The 16183-nt window shown below is 43.9% G+C and overlaps 1 protein-coding gene across 1 annotated transcript in view; it reads right to left on the bottom strand.

Annotated features, from left to right (window-relative positions):
• Positions 1-16183, bottom strand: part of LOC116048366 (protocadherin-16-like) — a 93893-nt gene that overhangs the window by 4557 nt on the left and 73153 nt on the right. The window contains exons 6-20 of the mRNA XM_031297452.2: positions 15136-16164; positions 13995-14182; positions 13009-13105; positions 12290-12447; positions 10039-10888; positions 7161-7400; positions 6051-6176; positions 5050-5259; positions 3912-4778; positions 3687-3800; positions 3388-3599; positions 2948-3099; positions 1692-1822; positions 1131-1417; positions 328-469 (exon numbers count right to left, since the gene is read on the bottom strand). Coding sequence (XP_031153312.2) covers positions 328-469; positions 1131-1417; positions 1692-1822; positions 2948-3099; positions 3388-3599; positions 3687-3800; positions 3912-4778; positions 5050-5259; positions 6051-6176; positions 7161-7400; positions 10039-10888; positions 12290-12447; positions 13009-13105; positions 13995-14182; positions 15136-16164 — 4803 coding nt within the window. The remainder of the gene's footprint in view (positions 1-327; positions 470-1130; positions 1418-1691; positions 1823-2947; positions 3100-3387; positions 3600-3686; positions 3801-3911; positions 4779-5049; positions 5260-6050; positions 6177-7160; positions 7401-10038; positions 10889-12289; positions 12448-13008; positions 13106-13994; positions 14183-15135; positions 16165-16183) is intronic.

Raw genomic sequence — 16183 nt, 5'->3', positions numbered from 1 at the left:
GGTTTGAAGGGAACATTATTTGAGGCAAAAGGAATTGCACTTGAGAATAGGAGACCGAACAGCTTGAGGCAAAAAGAGTCCTCTTTATTTTTAGATGCTATCTCAAGCAAAACATCTGAGGCAAATAACATTAAATCTGGCTTTCAATGACTTTTAATGAACAAAATGATTAAATATTTTGCAATGCCTGTTGCAAATATGTCCAAACCCCAACTGTGCATCCAAGAAGAGCCGTAGGGGATAAGATTTTTATGAAGGGTAATTTAGGCTGAGCTCTGGTTAGAAAATAGTTATAAACAACCATAAATGTGCACACAGTAACCTTACCGTTGCTTGGGTCAATGTAGAAGACGCCCCTAGTTGATGACATTACTCTGTAGGTAATCTTCCCGTTGTCCCCGGAGTCACGGTCAGTGGCAGTTACTGTAATGACCGCACTGCCTGCTGGGAGGTGCTCTGATACAGTCACCTAATGAGAAACACAATACAGATAAAGTTATATACCCGTTACAGATACTTCAACACTTTAACTAACATGCTAATACCAGTGTTGGAGGAAGTATTCAGATCCTTTACTTAAGTAAAAGTACTAATGAATCAAGGCAAAATACACTGTTAAAAGTAAAAGTCCTGCATTGAAAATGTTACTTAAGTAGAAGTATTTAAGTATCATAAGGACAATGTACTTAAAGTATTAAAAGTACTCAATTCAGAAAAATCCTCACATTTTTGAAACAATCCAACGAGTTGTGTGTTTAATGGTCTAATCATCTCAGCTGGACTTGTAGGCCGTTAAATTGTTGGCTAGTTTCATTTATAATAAAACATCAGATTTTATAAACTACATGTGTTTTGTGTGCAAAAATCTTAATTTGTAAAGTAACTAAAGCTGTCAGATGAATGTAGTGGAGTAATAAGTACAATATTTCTCTCTGAAATGTAGCGGAGTAGAAGTAAAAAGTGGAATGAAAAGAAAAGACTCAAGTAAAGTACAAGTACCTCAACATTTGTACTTAGGTACAGTACTTGAGTAAATGTACTTAGTTACATTCCACCACTGATGCTAATAATTAAAAAGGCGGTGGTATGCATATACAGGTGTGAAGACAGGTGTGTGAAGGTAGCTGCACCTGATACAGGTCCTGTGTAAAGGTGGGGGCATTATCGTTCACATCATCCACCAGCACAGTGAGGTTGGCCTCGCTCTGATGTTTAGAGTCGGAGGAGCGGACGGTCAGAGTGTACCACGTCCTTTCCTCATAGTCCAGAATGCCAGTCAGAGACACCCCTCCTCCATACCGGTGAATCCCAAACATGCCTTGGCTATTTGGATCCAGATGGAGTGTGTAGGAGAGGGCTGGCCCTGAGTCAACGTCATTTCCTGTTACTTGGGTGATAACTGTGCCAATCAGAGCATCTGTATGATAATAAGGTGGGGAGGCAGGAAAAGAAGAAATTTAGGTTGCAGCTGAAATGAAGCACAGCCAGTTTTACTTTATTAGGAAATATCCTGTTCTGAAAAACCTTGATCTAATAGACAGGAAATGAACAGAGGAACTTGGCAATTAGCTTGTTTGGTAATAGGGTCAGACTTTTCTCCCTGAGCCCCACGGAGCGAGCTTGCCAAGGAGTGTGATGTGAGGCTTTATGATAAGATCAGCGGACTAACTTCAACTGTGAAGCTAACTTACCCTCAGGCACTCGGATCTCCCGATGCAGAGGAATCATGGGACTGTTGTCGTTGAGGTCAATGATGATCACAGTGAGGGTGGCAGAGCCAGCCAGCCGCGGGGTTCCTCGGTCCGTTGCCGTAACAACAAGCCTGGTGCACATAATGAATGCCAGTGTCTGAACTTTTACCTTTTATAAAGAACCTGGTTGTGTATTGTTTCAGCCCCACCAAGATCAGACTCTTTTTGTTTCAGAATGTATACAATTATATGTAATTGTACATTACATTATAGTATTTTACAGTACAAATAGCCCACTTGTTGCTGATTTTTTTAAACATTTCAAATCTGGAATTTATCAGTAGTTATTTTCAATATTAAAAAGTGAATAAAAGTCAAATTCAAAAGTTCAAAATGTGATTTTTAAAATACCATCGGATTTTCTCCCAATTTTTCTCTTCTCTTTCTATAACCATTTCCTGATCAGACTCATATATATATAAAAAGATAGACGATGCGTCTCTCTTCCTCCCATTGTAAAAGTGAAACCAAAAAATCCTGGATACGGGCGTTGCCATCTTGTAATTTTGGAGCCAGAGTCTGTGCAGTAGTGATCAGGCGGTGGAGCCACGGTATCTAAGTCATACACACGCTCGACCAATCGTGAGTCAATCCCAGCTGTCAATCACCCCGTTACACCCCATTTTTTTTTAGCATCAAATAACTAATAAAAAACAAACAGAAACCATCTTTGGAATGTTTTGGCTTCACTTATACAGTCTATGCAGCAACCCCTGATCTGACAAAATATGAAGTGCAGTTATGTAAAGTGATATACTGAAATACATTTTTTTTTTTTTTTTTTTATAAAAATTGGTATTTTCAATGGAAATATGCACAGCAATTGACCTTTGCCATTAAACAAGTTTAAGATTATTTTCTGGGCTTTTCCGCCTATAAATGGACAGGACAGCTAGGTGAAAAAAGGGAGAGAGAGAGAGAGAGAGGGGGAAGACATGCAGGAAATCGTCACAGGTCGGACTCAAACCCTGGACCTCTGCGTCGAGGCATAAACCTCCATGTATATGTATGCCTGCTCTACCAACTGAGCCAACCCGGCCACGCCATTAAACAAGTTATTACAAAGTTATTTGAAAAGGAATGGGCATTATCAGAGTAACAAACATGAAACATGCACATGTAAAGGGCAGACTTGAGCTGAGCGGAACCACATGGCGGCATGTGATAACAGACAGAGGAAAAAGAGCAAAACTCACTTTGTCTGCGTCCAGATCTCTCTGTCCATTATAGCTGCAGTGGTGATGCTGCCGGTCTGTGGGTCAATCTTAAACAAACCACTCATGGATGAAGACCTGATAGAGTAGGTCACCTGACCATTTTGACCCTGGTCCGGGTCATCTGCAGCAACCTAAGGAAATGACCAGCCCATTTTGAAAATGAAAATATAGAAAAACGGCTGTTTCAGTGTAACATGAACTAGTGAACAATTTTGGACTTGGAAGTCAAGAGTTAATAAAAAAGAAAAGGGTAGCTGGCTTCATGGAACAAATTATTCTATAGTCTATTCATTTGGGACACTTAGAACACAGAGCAGTTTCTCTACACTGCTGAAACTAGTTCTTTTTTTCTTCTTCTACAACTTCACACTTTAAAAACAGCCAACCATAATGAATGTGTGAGGAACCGGCTACTGCACCTGAATAATAGGGGAATCGTAGCCCTGTGCCTCTCTAATGTAGGCTACATAGTTCTGGAGTTGGAAGCGTGGCAGGTTGTCATTGACGTCCTGCAGGATTAAGTTGACAGCCATGTAGGAGCTGGAGGATGCCGTCTCAGCCTTCACCACAAGGCGGAGTTTAGGGGTCTCCTCAAAGTCTAGTTCTTCAGATTTCTGGACCCATATTTCACCTAGTTCACGAAAAATAAGAATGAGTCACACTGTCGATTTGGAAAAAAAAATGGTTTTATTGTGGATGCTGCCATCTTTGTACTAACCAGTAATGGTGTTTATTCCAAAAGATTGCATTCTGTTTCCACTGAAAATACTGTAGCTGATACCAGTTTGAGAGCCATCGGGGTACTGGGCCTGAGTCTGTGTTACTACTGTGCCTATAAGGTGAAAAAAACCCACAATTGGTTAAAACATTTCACTTCTACTTATTATTTCCACTATCCATTCACAAATGTCCAAGTAAAAAGACTTCAATCTAATATCCAAACCTTTAGCAGCGTTCTCCTGCAGACTGACATCCCGAGCCGTGCGAGAGAAGCGAATCCCCCTGTAGCTCTGTTCCCTGATATAAATAATAACCACCCCCAGGGAAGATTGAGCCGGGTTGCCCTGGTCCATGGCCTGAACTATCAAAGTCCTCTGACTTTGGGTCAGAGTCTGCAGCTTCTCTGTAGCCTGGATGTCTCCTGTCAGCGAGTTGATGGAGAAGCCCCTCACAGGATTGGCGAACCGATAAAACACAGAGCCATTAGCCCCAAAGTCCTTGTCCTCTGCTCTCATCGTGGCCAGCACTCGGCGGCTGGACATGCTGCTGGCGGAGATGTTCACAATAAGTGGGTCCTGAATGAAGAAGGGTGCATTGTCGTTCACATCCTGAATGTAGACAGTCACCTGAGCAGTGGAGTTACGTGGGTTTGCAGGGGAGGAGTCGGTGGCACACACCTCAAAGGTGTAAGAGGCGGTTCTCTCTCTGTCTACGGGTGCTGCTGTGATAATGCGGCCGGTGTTCTCGTCTATGATGAACATGCTTTGGGAGCCACGGCTCAGAAAGTACATCACCTGGCTGTTAAGGCCATGGTCCAGGTCAATGGCTTTCACCTCCAATACCAGTGAGCCGATGGGGACATCTTCGGAAATGTCTGCAGTGTAGCTGCTACTCTGAAACTGGGGGCTGTGATCGTTGATGTCCATAACGGTCACCTCCACAGTAGCACTGCTGCTGAGGGGAGGGTGGCCCTGGTCCTGAGCTGTGACTGTTAGCGTGTAGCCAGCCCTCTTCTCCCGATCCAGAGGCCTCGAAGTGGACAGCACACCTGACTGTCTGTCCAAGCGGAAGTCTCCCAATGGATCTCCCGCTGCAAGTAGAGCAATGGCAAATAGTTGTATTTTTGATTTTGTATGTCTACGTCTTTGGTTGTGGTTTTCATATAAGCTGTTATGTATTTTTTTAATTTCTTCAATTTAATTTGTTTTTTATGTTTTGTGAAGCAATTGAACTAAACTAAATGGTTTTAAAAGGTTATCAAAATTATTAAATGTTATAAAAATGCAAAAATCATGGGAGCAGTTGAGCTGATAATTTAGAAACCGAATAGTACAACAAAACCTAAATCATTCCTAAATCACCTGTAATTTTGTAGTTTATCTCCCCACTATCTCCTGCATCCTGGTCAGTGGCTCTCAGGGTAAACAGAGGCGATGCCTCCAGGTTTTCAGGCACCTCAATGCTGTAGTAGAGATGCCCAAAGAAAGGGGCGTTGTCATTCTCATCAAGCACTCTGATCCTCACTGTGGCTTTGGCATAGTTGGGGGGAAGGCCTTTGTCTTTTGCATAAACTGTCAAAAAAGAAAACATAGGGAAAATGCATGTAGCATTAATGGTGATTTTAAAGAAATGGTGAATGCCACTAGCCTGGGAAAACCCTGACGAACTTCCGGCATATTTGAGATTTGCTCTGCAAGTCCGTCTGGCCAAGAGCCCATTCAAGCCCATTTCCAATTTTTCCAAATCAAGGCACCAATCACAACCATTGAGGTGGGCTTTACACAATGATGATAGCGCAGCAACGGCAAGCAGCTTCTTGTTTACATTCAACATGACGGCCACCGAAGCGCAGCAACCCGTTGATGCCGCTGTCGCTGCTACGTCACCCGGGTCGTTGGTCTGATTGGTTGAAGGACTATCCGATTGCGCCCAGAGCCATTTGAGCAGCGTCCGTTGGTGACGCCCCTTTGGAAATGGGCTGTGAATGAACCTTCCCCAGACCCACTCTCAGTTACAACTGAAAAGGGTCTGGTGTCAACCAGGCTAGAATGCCACATGACAAATTTGAAATTCCGAAAGTAACTCTTAATGCTAAATATCTCAAAGCAAGAAGAATAGCCAGCAACATGCACATCCATTGCTTAGTGTCCTCTTTGGTGCAGGGAACTAAATCCCCCGAAAATCCATTTAAAAAAGAAAGAAAATCAAAATTCCTGCACACACTTTTCACCTCTGCATTTGGTTTCATATGTGGACGTTTCGGTCCCAGGGACCTTTCTCAAGACACGTTATAGTAAATAGTAAAAGTATCTCAAAGCAGTCATCTTAGGGCATGTATTATCTGAGAGTCAGAGGGCAGTACCTGTCACGGTGTAGTATTCCTGGAGCTCCCTGTCCAGCGACTTAGTGGTCGTTATTACACCCGTCACTGGGTTGATGCTGAAAGCCTCCTCTGAGATACCACCGTATGTCACCTGACCATTGGTTCCTACAAAGAAACACACAGTAACTTTGCTTTAATTTAAAAATGGATTGTAAAAAACTACAACATGTCACCGAAGCTCAGAAAGCTTTCTATGAACTATTGAATGAAATATTTGACATATTGGTTTGTATACTTATGTGTTTGTTTGTCATAAGTGTTGCTATCTAAGCATCTGGCAGTGCGGGCCCTTTCTTAGGTGTCTGGATGCCAGATTGCGTGCTAACAGAAAGCAGTCTGGCAACCTCACCTGTTTACTTCACTAATTGCTTTTGGAGAGAAAGTTTATAATCCTTCTGTTTTATGTGCTTCTGACTAAGTCTGAGGGAATGCACCCTTTCTATACCCCACCCCACTGAGTCCTCAATTAAAAACAACTGTGAATGTCTGTAATGTGAACACATACTCAGCACATGAAGGCTGAGCAGAATTACAGGCATTTTATGCTTGTCTTAATTGCTGAAGCAGCACGATCTAATATCCATTTAAAAACAAATCCACAAACATACATACAGCATGATTTTAGGTGATTTGCAGTTTGGAAGACATTGACGTGTCTTGGTTAAAACCAGGCGAAATTTAGTTGAAAAGTTTTGACATCTAGGTTACACATAACTACATATAATCAGCATTTCTATGACTATGTTTATCTTTGCCAAGGAGGTTATGTTTTTCGCTACGGTTTGTTTGTTTGTCTGTCAGCAGGGTTAAAGAAAAACTACTGGCCTGATTTCCACCAAACTTGGTGGAAGGATGGAGCAGGGGCCAAGGAAGAACCCATTACATTTTGGTGTGGATCCGATGGTGGATTCGCAAAATATATTTCACTTTTGTTAACATTATCTGTAACTTAGATGTCTAAGACATTCACTTTCCAACCACCCAGTTTTAAGCTACCTAGTATTATTTGGACATGCAAATTACCAAATCAGTGCTCACTCAATGTACCAGAGCTGCAGTAACTAAGTCAGTGCACATGGTATGTCTCACCTTGGTCCAGATCAGAGGCGGACATGGTCAACACACTAGTTCCTGGGGGCTGGTTCTCAGAGAGCTGGGCTTCATACTGGCTCTCCTCAAACCAGGGCACCTCATCATTAACATCAATCACGTGGACACACAGCAGCTGGCTGGACGAGTGCTGGGGTATCCCATGATCCTCAGCGGTTATTGTGAGGTTAAAGATGTCCTGCTCCTCACGGTCCAGAGGTTTGAAAATAGACAGAGAGCCTGCAGAGACATGAATCAGGGGTGAAATGTGAGTAGAGATTTCCTGTGTGTGTGTGTGTGTGTGTGTGTGTGTGTGTGTGTGTGTGTGTGTGTGTCTGTGTGTGGGTGTACTTTATTATAGCCTGTTTCACAGAGGCAGTTACACACAGCAACTACGTTATGAAAGCATGCTATCAAAGGCAATAAAACATGCCACTTTCTATGGTTGTGTGTAGTCAAGTGATTTAAAAAGAAAGTGTGAAAAGTTGCCGTGTGAGGGCCAAATCAGAGATAATCCCCTCCACACACACAGCCTTGCCTACCTGAGTGCTACCACCACCACTGCTGTAACAGCCCAACAGTCTGGCCACAGTTTATGAGATTTTCCATTGGAGAATGCCGCAGCCATCGAGAAAGAGGCAGTAAACACATGCTCTAGACACGCAACAGCCAGACCTGCCGTGCTCTGTAGAAATTAGGGGCACCCTTGCCTTTTCATTATCCTGCCCTAAGAGGGTAGAGCTTGCATTGATTCTATTTCAATTTCATGCTTTAAAATGAGCTGCAACTGTTTAAAAAAGGAGGGCCAGGGCTGTTTTGGTTTTAACTTTTTTTCTTTCTTTTTTAGCTTTATATCTTGCTAGGACTGAGATAACTTGCCCCTAAGCCTTTAATGTGGTAGGAGTTACAGGCTGGAATATTTTTCACCAAGTTTGACTCCTCTGTGATCCTGCCGTATCCCTGGTCACTGATAGCACATGGGCAGAAAAAAAAGAATGTGGGAAACAGGAGAAAGTTTTTATTTTGGATGTTTTCAATTCCAACATCTTAAGCTTATGTCAGGTTTGCGGCGCCAACATTTTGGACCGCAGTGTGAGGGTTAGCTGAGGTTGCTCAGACAACAAACGCATTTGTCTTGTCTTATATGCAGAAGTCATTCATCAACATTTGGTGTGTTAATCCCTGAATGGTGATGTCTTTTCCAAAGAAGCAATTCCCCATACCACCAGTGTACTCCTCCTTCTCTCCAAAAAGGAAAATTAATGACCTCCCTTCTGACAATGAATGATGAGAATGTGTCTCACTGTGACTTATATATATATATATATATATTCCTAATAATAGCCTGATAGTTCTCTCTATTGTGGTTAACTGTGATGCCAAAGTAATGAAAACAGAGTGTGTAAAGATGGTACCAGGTCTCCGGTCGCTGACCCCAAAACGGGAGCAAACCAGGTGCTCAGAGGATTAACTCTGTCAGTATAACTAGTGTGCATGAAAACACTTCAAGATGAACGCACATACTGAGCTGAAGCACAAGTGGCTTGCATGACAGATGCTGAATGTTTCCATAACCAAACTGCTGGAGGGACCAACCAGGTTGGTGATGTGAAGGGGAAGGTGGAGTCAACGTTGACACGTGTCTCAAACACCACAACAAAGCCCACAGGACCAAATAGCCCAAGGTCAAGGTTGACTAAGTGACTCATGCAAGCACACAAACACATATGTGCACACGCACGCACACGCACACGCACACGCACACGCACACGCACACGCACACGCACACACACACACACATACACAAAACGTAACTGATCCCTTCTCTAATGGTTCCCAGAAGCCCGAGCAGGAGGTTCTTTGGTCTTTCATGGGAATAGATCCACAATAACAGATGATGGGTTGTGTGTGTGTGTGTGTGTGTGTGTGTGTGTGTGTGTGTGTGTGTGTGTGTATGTGTGTGTGTGTGTGTGTGTGTGTGTGTGTGTGTGTGTGTGTGTGTGTGTGTGTGTGTGTGTGTGTGTGTGTGTGTTCAATACTTGGCAGGCTGCTCTGTCTGTCTGGCCTCCAACTGAGAGAAATAAGTCATGAAAGGTGAAGCAAGAGTTGTGCTGCACTAAGATGTAAGCAGAGTATTACAGGAGTTTGTGTGTGTTTATGTAGGGGGAGGTTTGGTAGTTGTGGTTGGGTGGAGGGGCACAGGGAAAGGTGAGTACACATGCAATGCCAAGTCAAATCAAATTGAGAGCTGGCACAAATGCTTAAAACATCCATGGAAAGATCCAAACAGAGGTGAACAGATGCAGATTCGCTTGTCCGCTTAAATTTAAAATATTTCAACATAAGCAGCACAGTCATTTTTAAGTACTGGGAAGTACTGGGAAAATAAAGATAGAGGACAAATCTGAACGTTTTAGTATTATTAAAATGAAGAAACAGTAGCAAAAAGGAGTGTCTAGTAAGAAATAAGTAAACAACTCCAAGACTTGAAAATCTTTCCTGATAGTACCATGCAAACTGATTGTAGCAATCGACTATTTGTGGTGATAAAAATGTTGATATCTAGTGCTAACATGTGCTTTATATGTATATCCTAGAGCCACATATGTATTTGAGGTTCGTGGCTAAACACAGGACAATACAAAACATTCCGGAAGTTTAAATTTAACTTTCCCAAAAAATAACAATCATAATTTTCTTCAAAGAGTTCTCTCAGATGTATAACTTAATCAACACTATTACCAGACAGAAGGTAATTGATTCTGCAAAACCCCAAGTTATGTTCAATAACATAATGTTTTAAAATATCTGATTCTGCAATATGTACGCATGGCAACTATCAACATCACCGACTGCATTGGCACTGGGCTGGACTTACCAGTGTTAAGGTTGAGGCTGAATGCTCCTCCAGTGTTGCCTGACTGGATGCTGTAGGTCACTCTGCCATTCTCCCCTTGGTCTGCATCTCTGGCCATGACATAGAGCGCCACAAAGCCCACCGGCTGGTCCTCCATCACACTGATGGCTGTTGGCGAGCTGAACACTGGAGGATTGTCGTTCTCATCCGTTACATACACCCTGGCCGTGACAGAACCCCAGCGTCTCTGGCTGGCATCGTGGGCAGAGTCTGTTGCCTTAACAACCAGTATCAGGTCGGAGATGACCTCGTGGTCCAGCTCCTGGCCCAGAGAGAGAACCCCAGTGGAAGGGTCGAGGGTTAGTAGGCCAGGCGTGTTTGGCCATTGGTGGAGAATGGAGTACTTTAGCTCGCTGTTGGGCCCACTGCCATCATTATCCGTGGCTTGGAAAGTATAGACGGAAGAGCCGGGCTCCATGCTCTCAGAGATGACGACAGTGATGGGGTCCTCGGGGAACTGAGGGGCGTGGTCGTTGCTGTCCTCTACGTCAATGACCAGGTGGACCAGGGTGCTGCTAGGAGGGGCCTGAGACAGGTCATCCACCTCGATCTGCAGAGTGTAGCGCGAGTCTCGCTCATAGTCCAGAGGACGAGCCAGGTACACGTCTCCGGTCAGACGGTCCACGACAAAGGTCCCATCTCGGTCTGTACCCCCCACCACCATGTACGTCACCTCCCCTTCCCCTCCTGGGGTTTCTCTGTCACGAAGGCGGACCGAGCCAATAACAGAGCCAGGCTGGGCCTCCTCCAAGGAGTTGAAGGATATGGACAATGAATTGGTCTTAGAAGTCGGTCTGTTAGTGCTGAGAACCTGCAATGAAGAACAACACTGCGTGAGGATTTGAGGACAGAGCAACACATGCGTGGATCTAACGCATCATTTAGATGCCCGGTGGCAACTCCAGTTTTACAATTTTCAATACAAAGAATGAAAAGATTTCACGGATTTTCGAGCAAAGCAAAAACAGATTTTGTCCTCTCCACTCACTTGTACTGTATGTGTTCACTGGGAAACAAATGAAACCAGTTACAAAAGGTTTTTATAGACTTGAATAACTCGCCTGCTAACCTTAATCACACTTAATCTGATACTCATGGCGCTGCCAGGAAAAATAATAGATGATAAAAGTATCACAATTCAGAGGAGGAAATGGCGAGAGGGTTTGAATTTAGCACAGGGACATATTCCTGTACTGTGTATAGCTTTATGAGAAGTGTCTTCAAAGACTACAACATTATTACTTCACGCCTTTGTATCAAAAGAGCACCATCAGTAACACATATGACACATTGTTTTAATAAAACATAAGCAGCTGTAAAGAGGGGAGGGAGAGGGAAAGGTTGCACTGATCAAAAAACAGCAGCATTACGGACAGCTGATCTAGATACTGCGCATTGCATCCTACAGCACAGTTCCCACAGTAAGTAGGCACTCGGAAAAGAAATACGCTTGTTTGTTGTGAAATCTCACATGACAAGCTGTAAATTGGTTCCACATTAGATGGAAAAGGAGTGTTCCAGAAATAAATTAGTATAGTCACATCCTATCATCATTGGGATTTAGAAAATCAGTCTAAAAAGATGATTAAAGGAAATTATAGGAATGCGTCAGCGGGCAAGAACAACACTGCACTGTTTAATCCAATTAACGAATAATTATGACTTTCATTTTTTTTTTTTTTTTTGGAAAGGAGGGAAAACTGAACTGGCACTTAATGGAGCTGTTTATATGGCAACTCTATTTTCCTGGAACTTATAAATCTATGTTCCTTCCAGTGTTCTTCCATTGTGTTCATTTTCTGTTCTATATTAAATATTAACTGAATTACCTTCAATGCTGTGTTTTACGTGAGTGTATATCCCCTGCCGCTCATTGCAAAAAAAAGGGCTACTGTATTAAAAAAGTGTTGAAGTCATTGACTATGACCCTGATCAGAGCAGTCTACAGCTGGCCCTCATCACAAGCCAGCTGGGAGTATTTGATTCAGACCCACTTTTCCATTTCAGATAGAAATTTCCCTTTTGAAAAGTCACAGGGGAAGAAAAGGGAGGGGATGGGAGGGGAGCTTGTCAGAAGTGAGGTTGATATGTCGGCAGCTAGTCTGAGGGGCCCAGAGATATGGATCCCCTCAGCCCCCAAATATATTCTTTGATATTAAATAGGTGACTAGTGAGGGTGTTTGTGCTGGCCGGGCTCCAGCAAGAGTCTGACCTGAACGGTGAGGGAGCAGGAGGTGCTGCGAGGGGGCAGTCCTCTGTCAGTAGCTGTCGCCGTCAGAGTGTACTCAGCCCGCTCCGAGTGGCTGAGAGGGGATGATGAATGTAACTCCCCAGTGTTGGGGTTCAAAGAGAAACGCTCAGCCCTGGGACCTGGGAGAGAAACAGAGTCCAAACTTTAACTGGAGACCCATGTACGTGGGGGAGCAAAAGACACAAACCCAGGGAGTCAGTTGCAGCATTTTGTCAGCATTAAATTAAAGCCACTTTTAGACAGAAGTGCTCAATTAGTAACATTACTAATCGACTCATCCATGGTGTCATATGTTTACAGTATCACATGGATACCAATTATAATCTATTTACTTAGTACTTTTCTAAACACAGTTACAATGTTCTTTACACTAAAACAACAAAGCAAAACACACTAAAATAGTAAGAATACATGACAAATACGAAAAGCTAAAAATAAAATCAATGAATACATTAATAAAGCAATAAAACAACAAAAAAGAATCCTATAAAAATATGCTTATACCATACGCGCCTAGGGTGGTAGATAGCTCTTAAAAGTTCCCTGAAATGCATTATTGTCTTTCTTCATTATCAGGAGACCTCACGGAGTACAATCACTTTCTTAAAACACAACATATACTACATTAGCATATATATTGCTCAGATGGGTACTCTCTTTATTTTCTGCAGCCACCGTACCTGACAAAGAGTAGAATACGGTTCCATTCTCCCCTTCGTCGGGGTCTTTGGCTTGCAGCGTTCCCAGTAAAAGCCCAGAGGACGGACCTTCTGTCACCTATGGGTTAGAAAAAACTAATAGTTGTCACCAAAGACATAGCCTGGATCAGTGGAAGTAAATTTACAGGATAAAGCCTGACATCCGGCTTGTGTCAGGCTTTGCCCCTCTCCTTTCACTCTCTGTGTGTTGCCGTTCTCAAAACAACAACAAACTTCGAGCTAGCAAGCTACACGCTGAAAATGACAAGTTTAAAAGAAAATTTGGATCGGGAAGAATAGAAGAATAGACAATAAGAAAGAATATCTTTACGGCATTTACTATCTTCTGTAACTGGGATGTTTTGGGAGCGATTGGTGGGATTGCTGTGGACGAAGTACACACGGAGATCCACTGGTACGAGCCAATGAGGTTTAACCGTGTAAGAGCTAATTTAAATAGCTCTAGTTACTGTATTGTGTGGACTGTTAACTTGATTTAATATTTTATGTAGTGTTTTTTCTTCTGCGGGGTGCAAATGGCTCGATGGTGTTTTAAGCCCCTAACGTCGACTGCAAGGCGCTGCGACCATCAACTTCAAGGCACCTAACCTTAACCCTAACGCTAACCATTGCCTAATCCAAGTGCCTTCCAGGCAGCGCTGCCTGGAAGACAACGTTGGGGGCTTAAAACACCAAACACAGTGCAAATGTTCCACCAAAACAAGCTCCTTCCTGAGACTATTTAGCAGAACCACCGTTGCTGCATCCGGAGCTTAGCGCCGCCCAAGACGATTGTAATTGGTTTAAAGAAATGCATACAACCCAGAGCATTTCCCAGAATGTATCTGTGGTGTAGCCAGACCTTACTCCACAGCGCTGTGAAGATAGAGCTGGCAATGCCAGACTATCAAAGACATTAAAGAGATTTCATTTCCTGCCTGTCTGTGTTTGTGGTCTTGTGGAATCACCTGTATGATGAGAATTTTGCCCGATTGGCTGTGGGTGAAAGCGGGGTCATTATCATTGTCATCCAGGACAGTGATGAAGGCTGTGCCTGTGGAGCTGCGCGGGGGCGAACCTCCGTCTTGAACCACCACCACCAGCTGGTAACTTGACTGCTGCTCTCTGTCCAGAGTAGTCCTTGTACTGATCTCACCTGGGGAGAGAAGTGGGCGGATGAGAGGGATTTCATGCCGAGGCACTAGTCCAGAGCACTGGAATAATGATGAGAGACTTAAGAGCCAGCCAGCTTTGATCAATGACACACAACTAATAGACATGCACAGTGTGCAGATGTACGTGGACATGTGCAGACACACAAATATAGGAGTTTTGGAAGGTTGACAGATGCTGCAGAGCCCCGGAACTCAGCCAGAAACTAATCACAAATCAGACTCTGAGTCTCCACCCACAGACTAACAGGCTCAGCAGGCCAATTAGAGCCCAGCAACAAAGTCAGCGCTACTGTCACCATCATCTGACTAATTTATGACAGCGGGGAAGAGGCAAATCCCTCAGTGAGTCGACTAAACAGTGATTACGTTTTTTTCACAAATAATTTAAATTCTCGAAGTAACACAGACTTTCTAGTGGAATCATGATAGCTTGTTTTTCATGTTGATGGAGGATCTTTGAGTCCAGAGATTTGTGTGGTTATTTGAGTTTAGTTTTAGCTCAAACTACAGTAAAAAAAAAACATGTATAATAGATGTAATAAAACTGAGCATTCTGCATTTTTGGGTCAGCTGCCTTCAGAAGATACTGGAGCATACCCATTTCACATGATCTACAAAACATCCAAAATTCAGCAAATAATAGCAGTGCAGCCTTTCTTTTCTTGTGCTAGCCCCTTTGTCAACAGCAGCTTTATTTAAGCCTGACATTACAGTCAGCTAACTGCTTTTTTCATTTATGCCTGCTCTGTTCATTAAGTATCTCTCTCTTTTTACATTTTTACATACAGTAAATGTAGTTTTTTGCATTAATGCACAGATTATATTGTTGCTGCCTAATTAAAGTAAACCTAGGAAATCACCATTCTAACACTCCAATCTGAGAGACCATCAGTAACTGCTGCTTTGATTATTAATTCATCACACTGTTAATTACCCGTGTGGGAGTTTATCTGGAAGTGGCGATCAGGGTGCAGGAAGCGGTAGGTGAGGCGTCCGTTGGGGCCACTGTCTCGGTCTGAGGCCATCACGTGACCAAACCCTGTTCCTGCAACCAGGTTCTCTCTCACCGCCATGAAGACCCTCTCCTGTGTGAGCCGAGGAGAGTTGTCATTCTCATCAGTCACCGATATCCGCACTGTGGCACTACCCGTCTTCTTCAGCTGTCCATGGCCTTGGCTGGCCAGCACTGTTAGAAGATACATGTCCTTTACTTCTCTGTCTAGGGCGCTCTTCACAAACAGCCAGCCACTGTCTCCAGCAATGCCAAACCCTGCAGCATCTCCATCTGGACGCAGGTGATACGACAGCGGACTGAAGTAACCTGAGCCAGGGGTTTCTCTGTTCAGAGCCCGGACCTGCAGGAAGCGGGTGTTTATAGAGGTCCCTTCTTTTAGCTCCACACGGTAGGTGAGGGTATCGAACATAGGTCCCTGGTCATTCTCTGCCTGGACATGAACCACAAGCACGAAGGTGGCACTAAGCTGGGGTACTCCACTATCCTTGGCAATCACCTGCAGGTCATAACGGGGCGCGCTCTCATAGTTAAGGCTCCCTACCAATCGGATCTCTCCACTGCTGCGCTCTATGCTGAAGGTCCTCTGGATTCCGCTTGGAGAAGAAAGATCGAAGGCGAGTTGTCCATTCACTCCGGAGTCCCTGTCCTCGGCTTGGACCCGATATACCACAGTGCCCATTTCTGTATGCTCCGGCAGCAGCAGGGACTCCGAGGACAAGGGCAGAAAAACAGGTGGGTTATCGTTTATGTCTGCAATGGTAATGTGGACACGGGTCTGGCCAAAGGCAGGGGGGTTGCCACTACGGGCCTGCACATCCAAATCAAGAGCTGGCTGGGCTTCATGATCCAGGGGCAGACTGGTCCTTAAGGCCCCGGTGTCAGGGTCCACTGTAAAGTAGCCTGCAGGGTCCCCAGAGCTGATGGTGTAGGAGATATCTCTAGAGGTGCCTGGGAAGGAAGAAAGATG

Source organism: Sander lucioperca, chromosome 5, assembly GCF_008315115.2.
Source record: "Sander lucioperca isolate FBNREF2018 chromosome 5, SLUC_FBN_1.2, whole genome shotgun sequence".
Taxonomy (NCBI): Eukaryota; Metazoa; Chordata; class Actinopteri; order Perciformes; family Percidae; genus Sander; species Sander lucioperca.
Note: the sequence above shows the minus strand (reverse complement) of the source record. Positions and strands in the feature narration are given on the sequence as shown.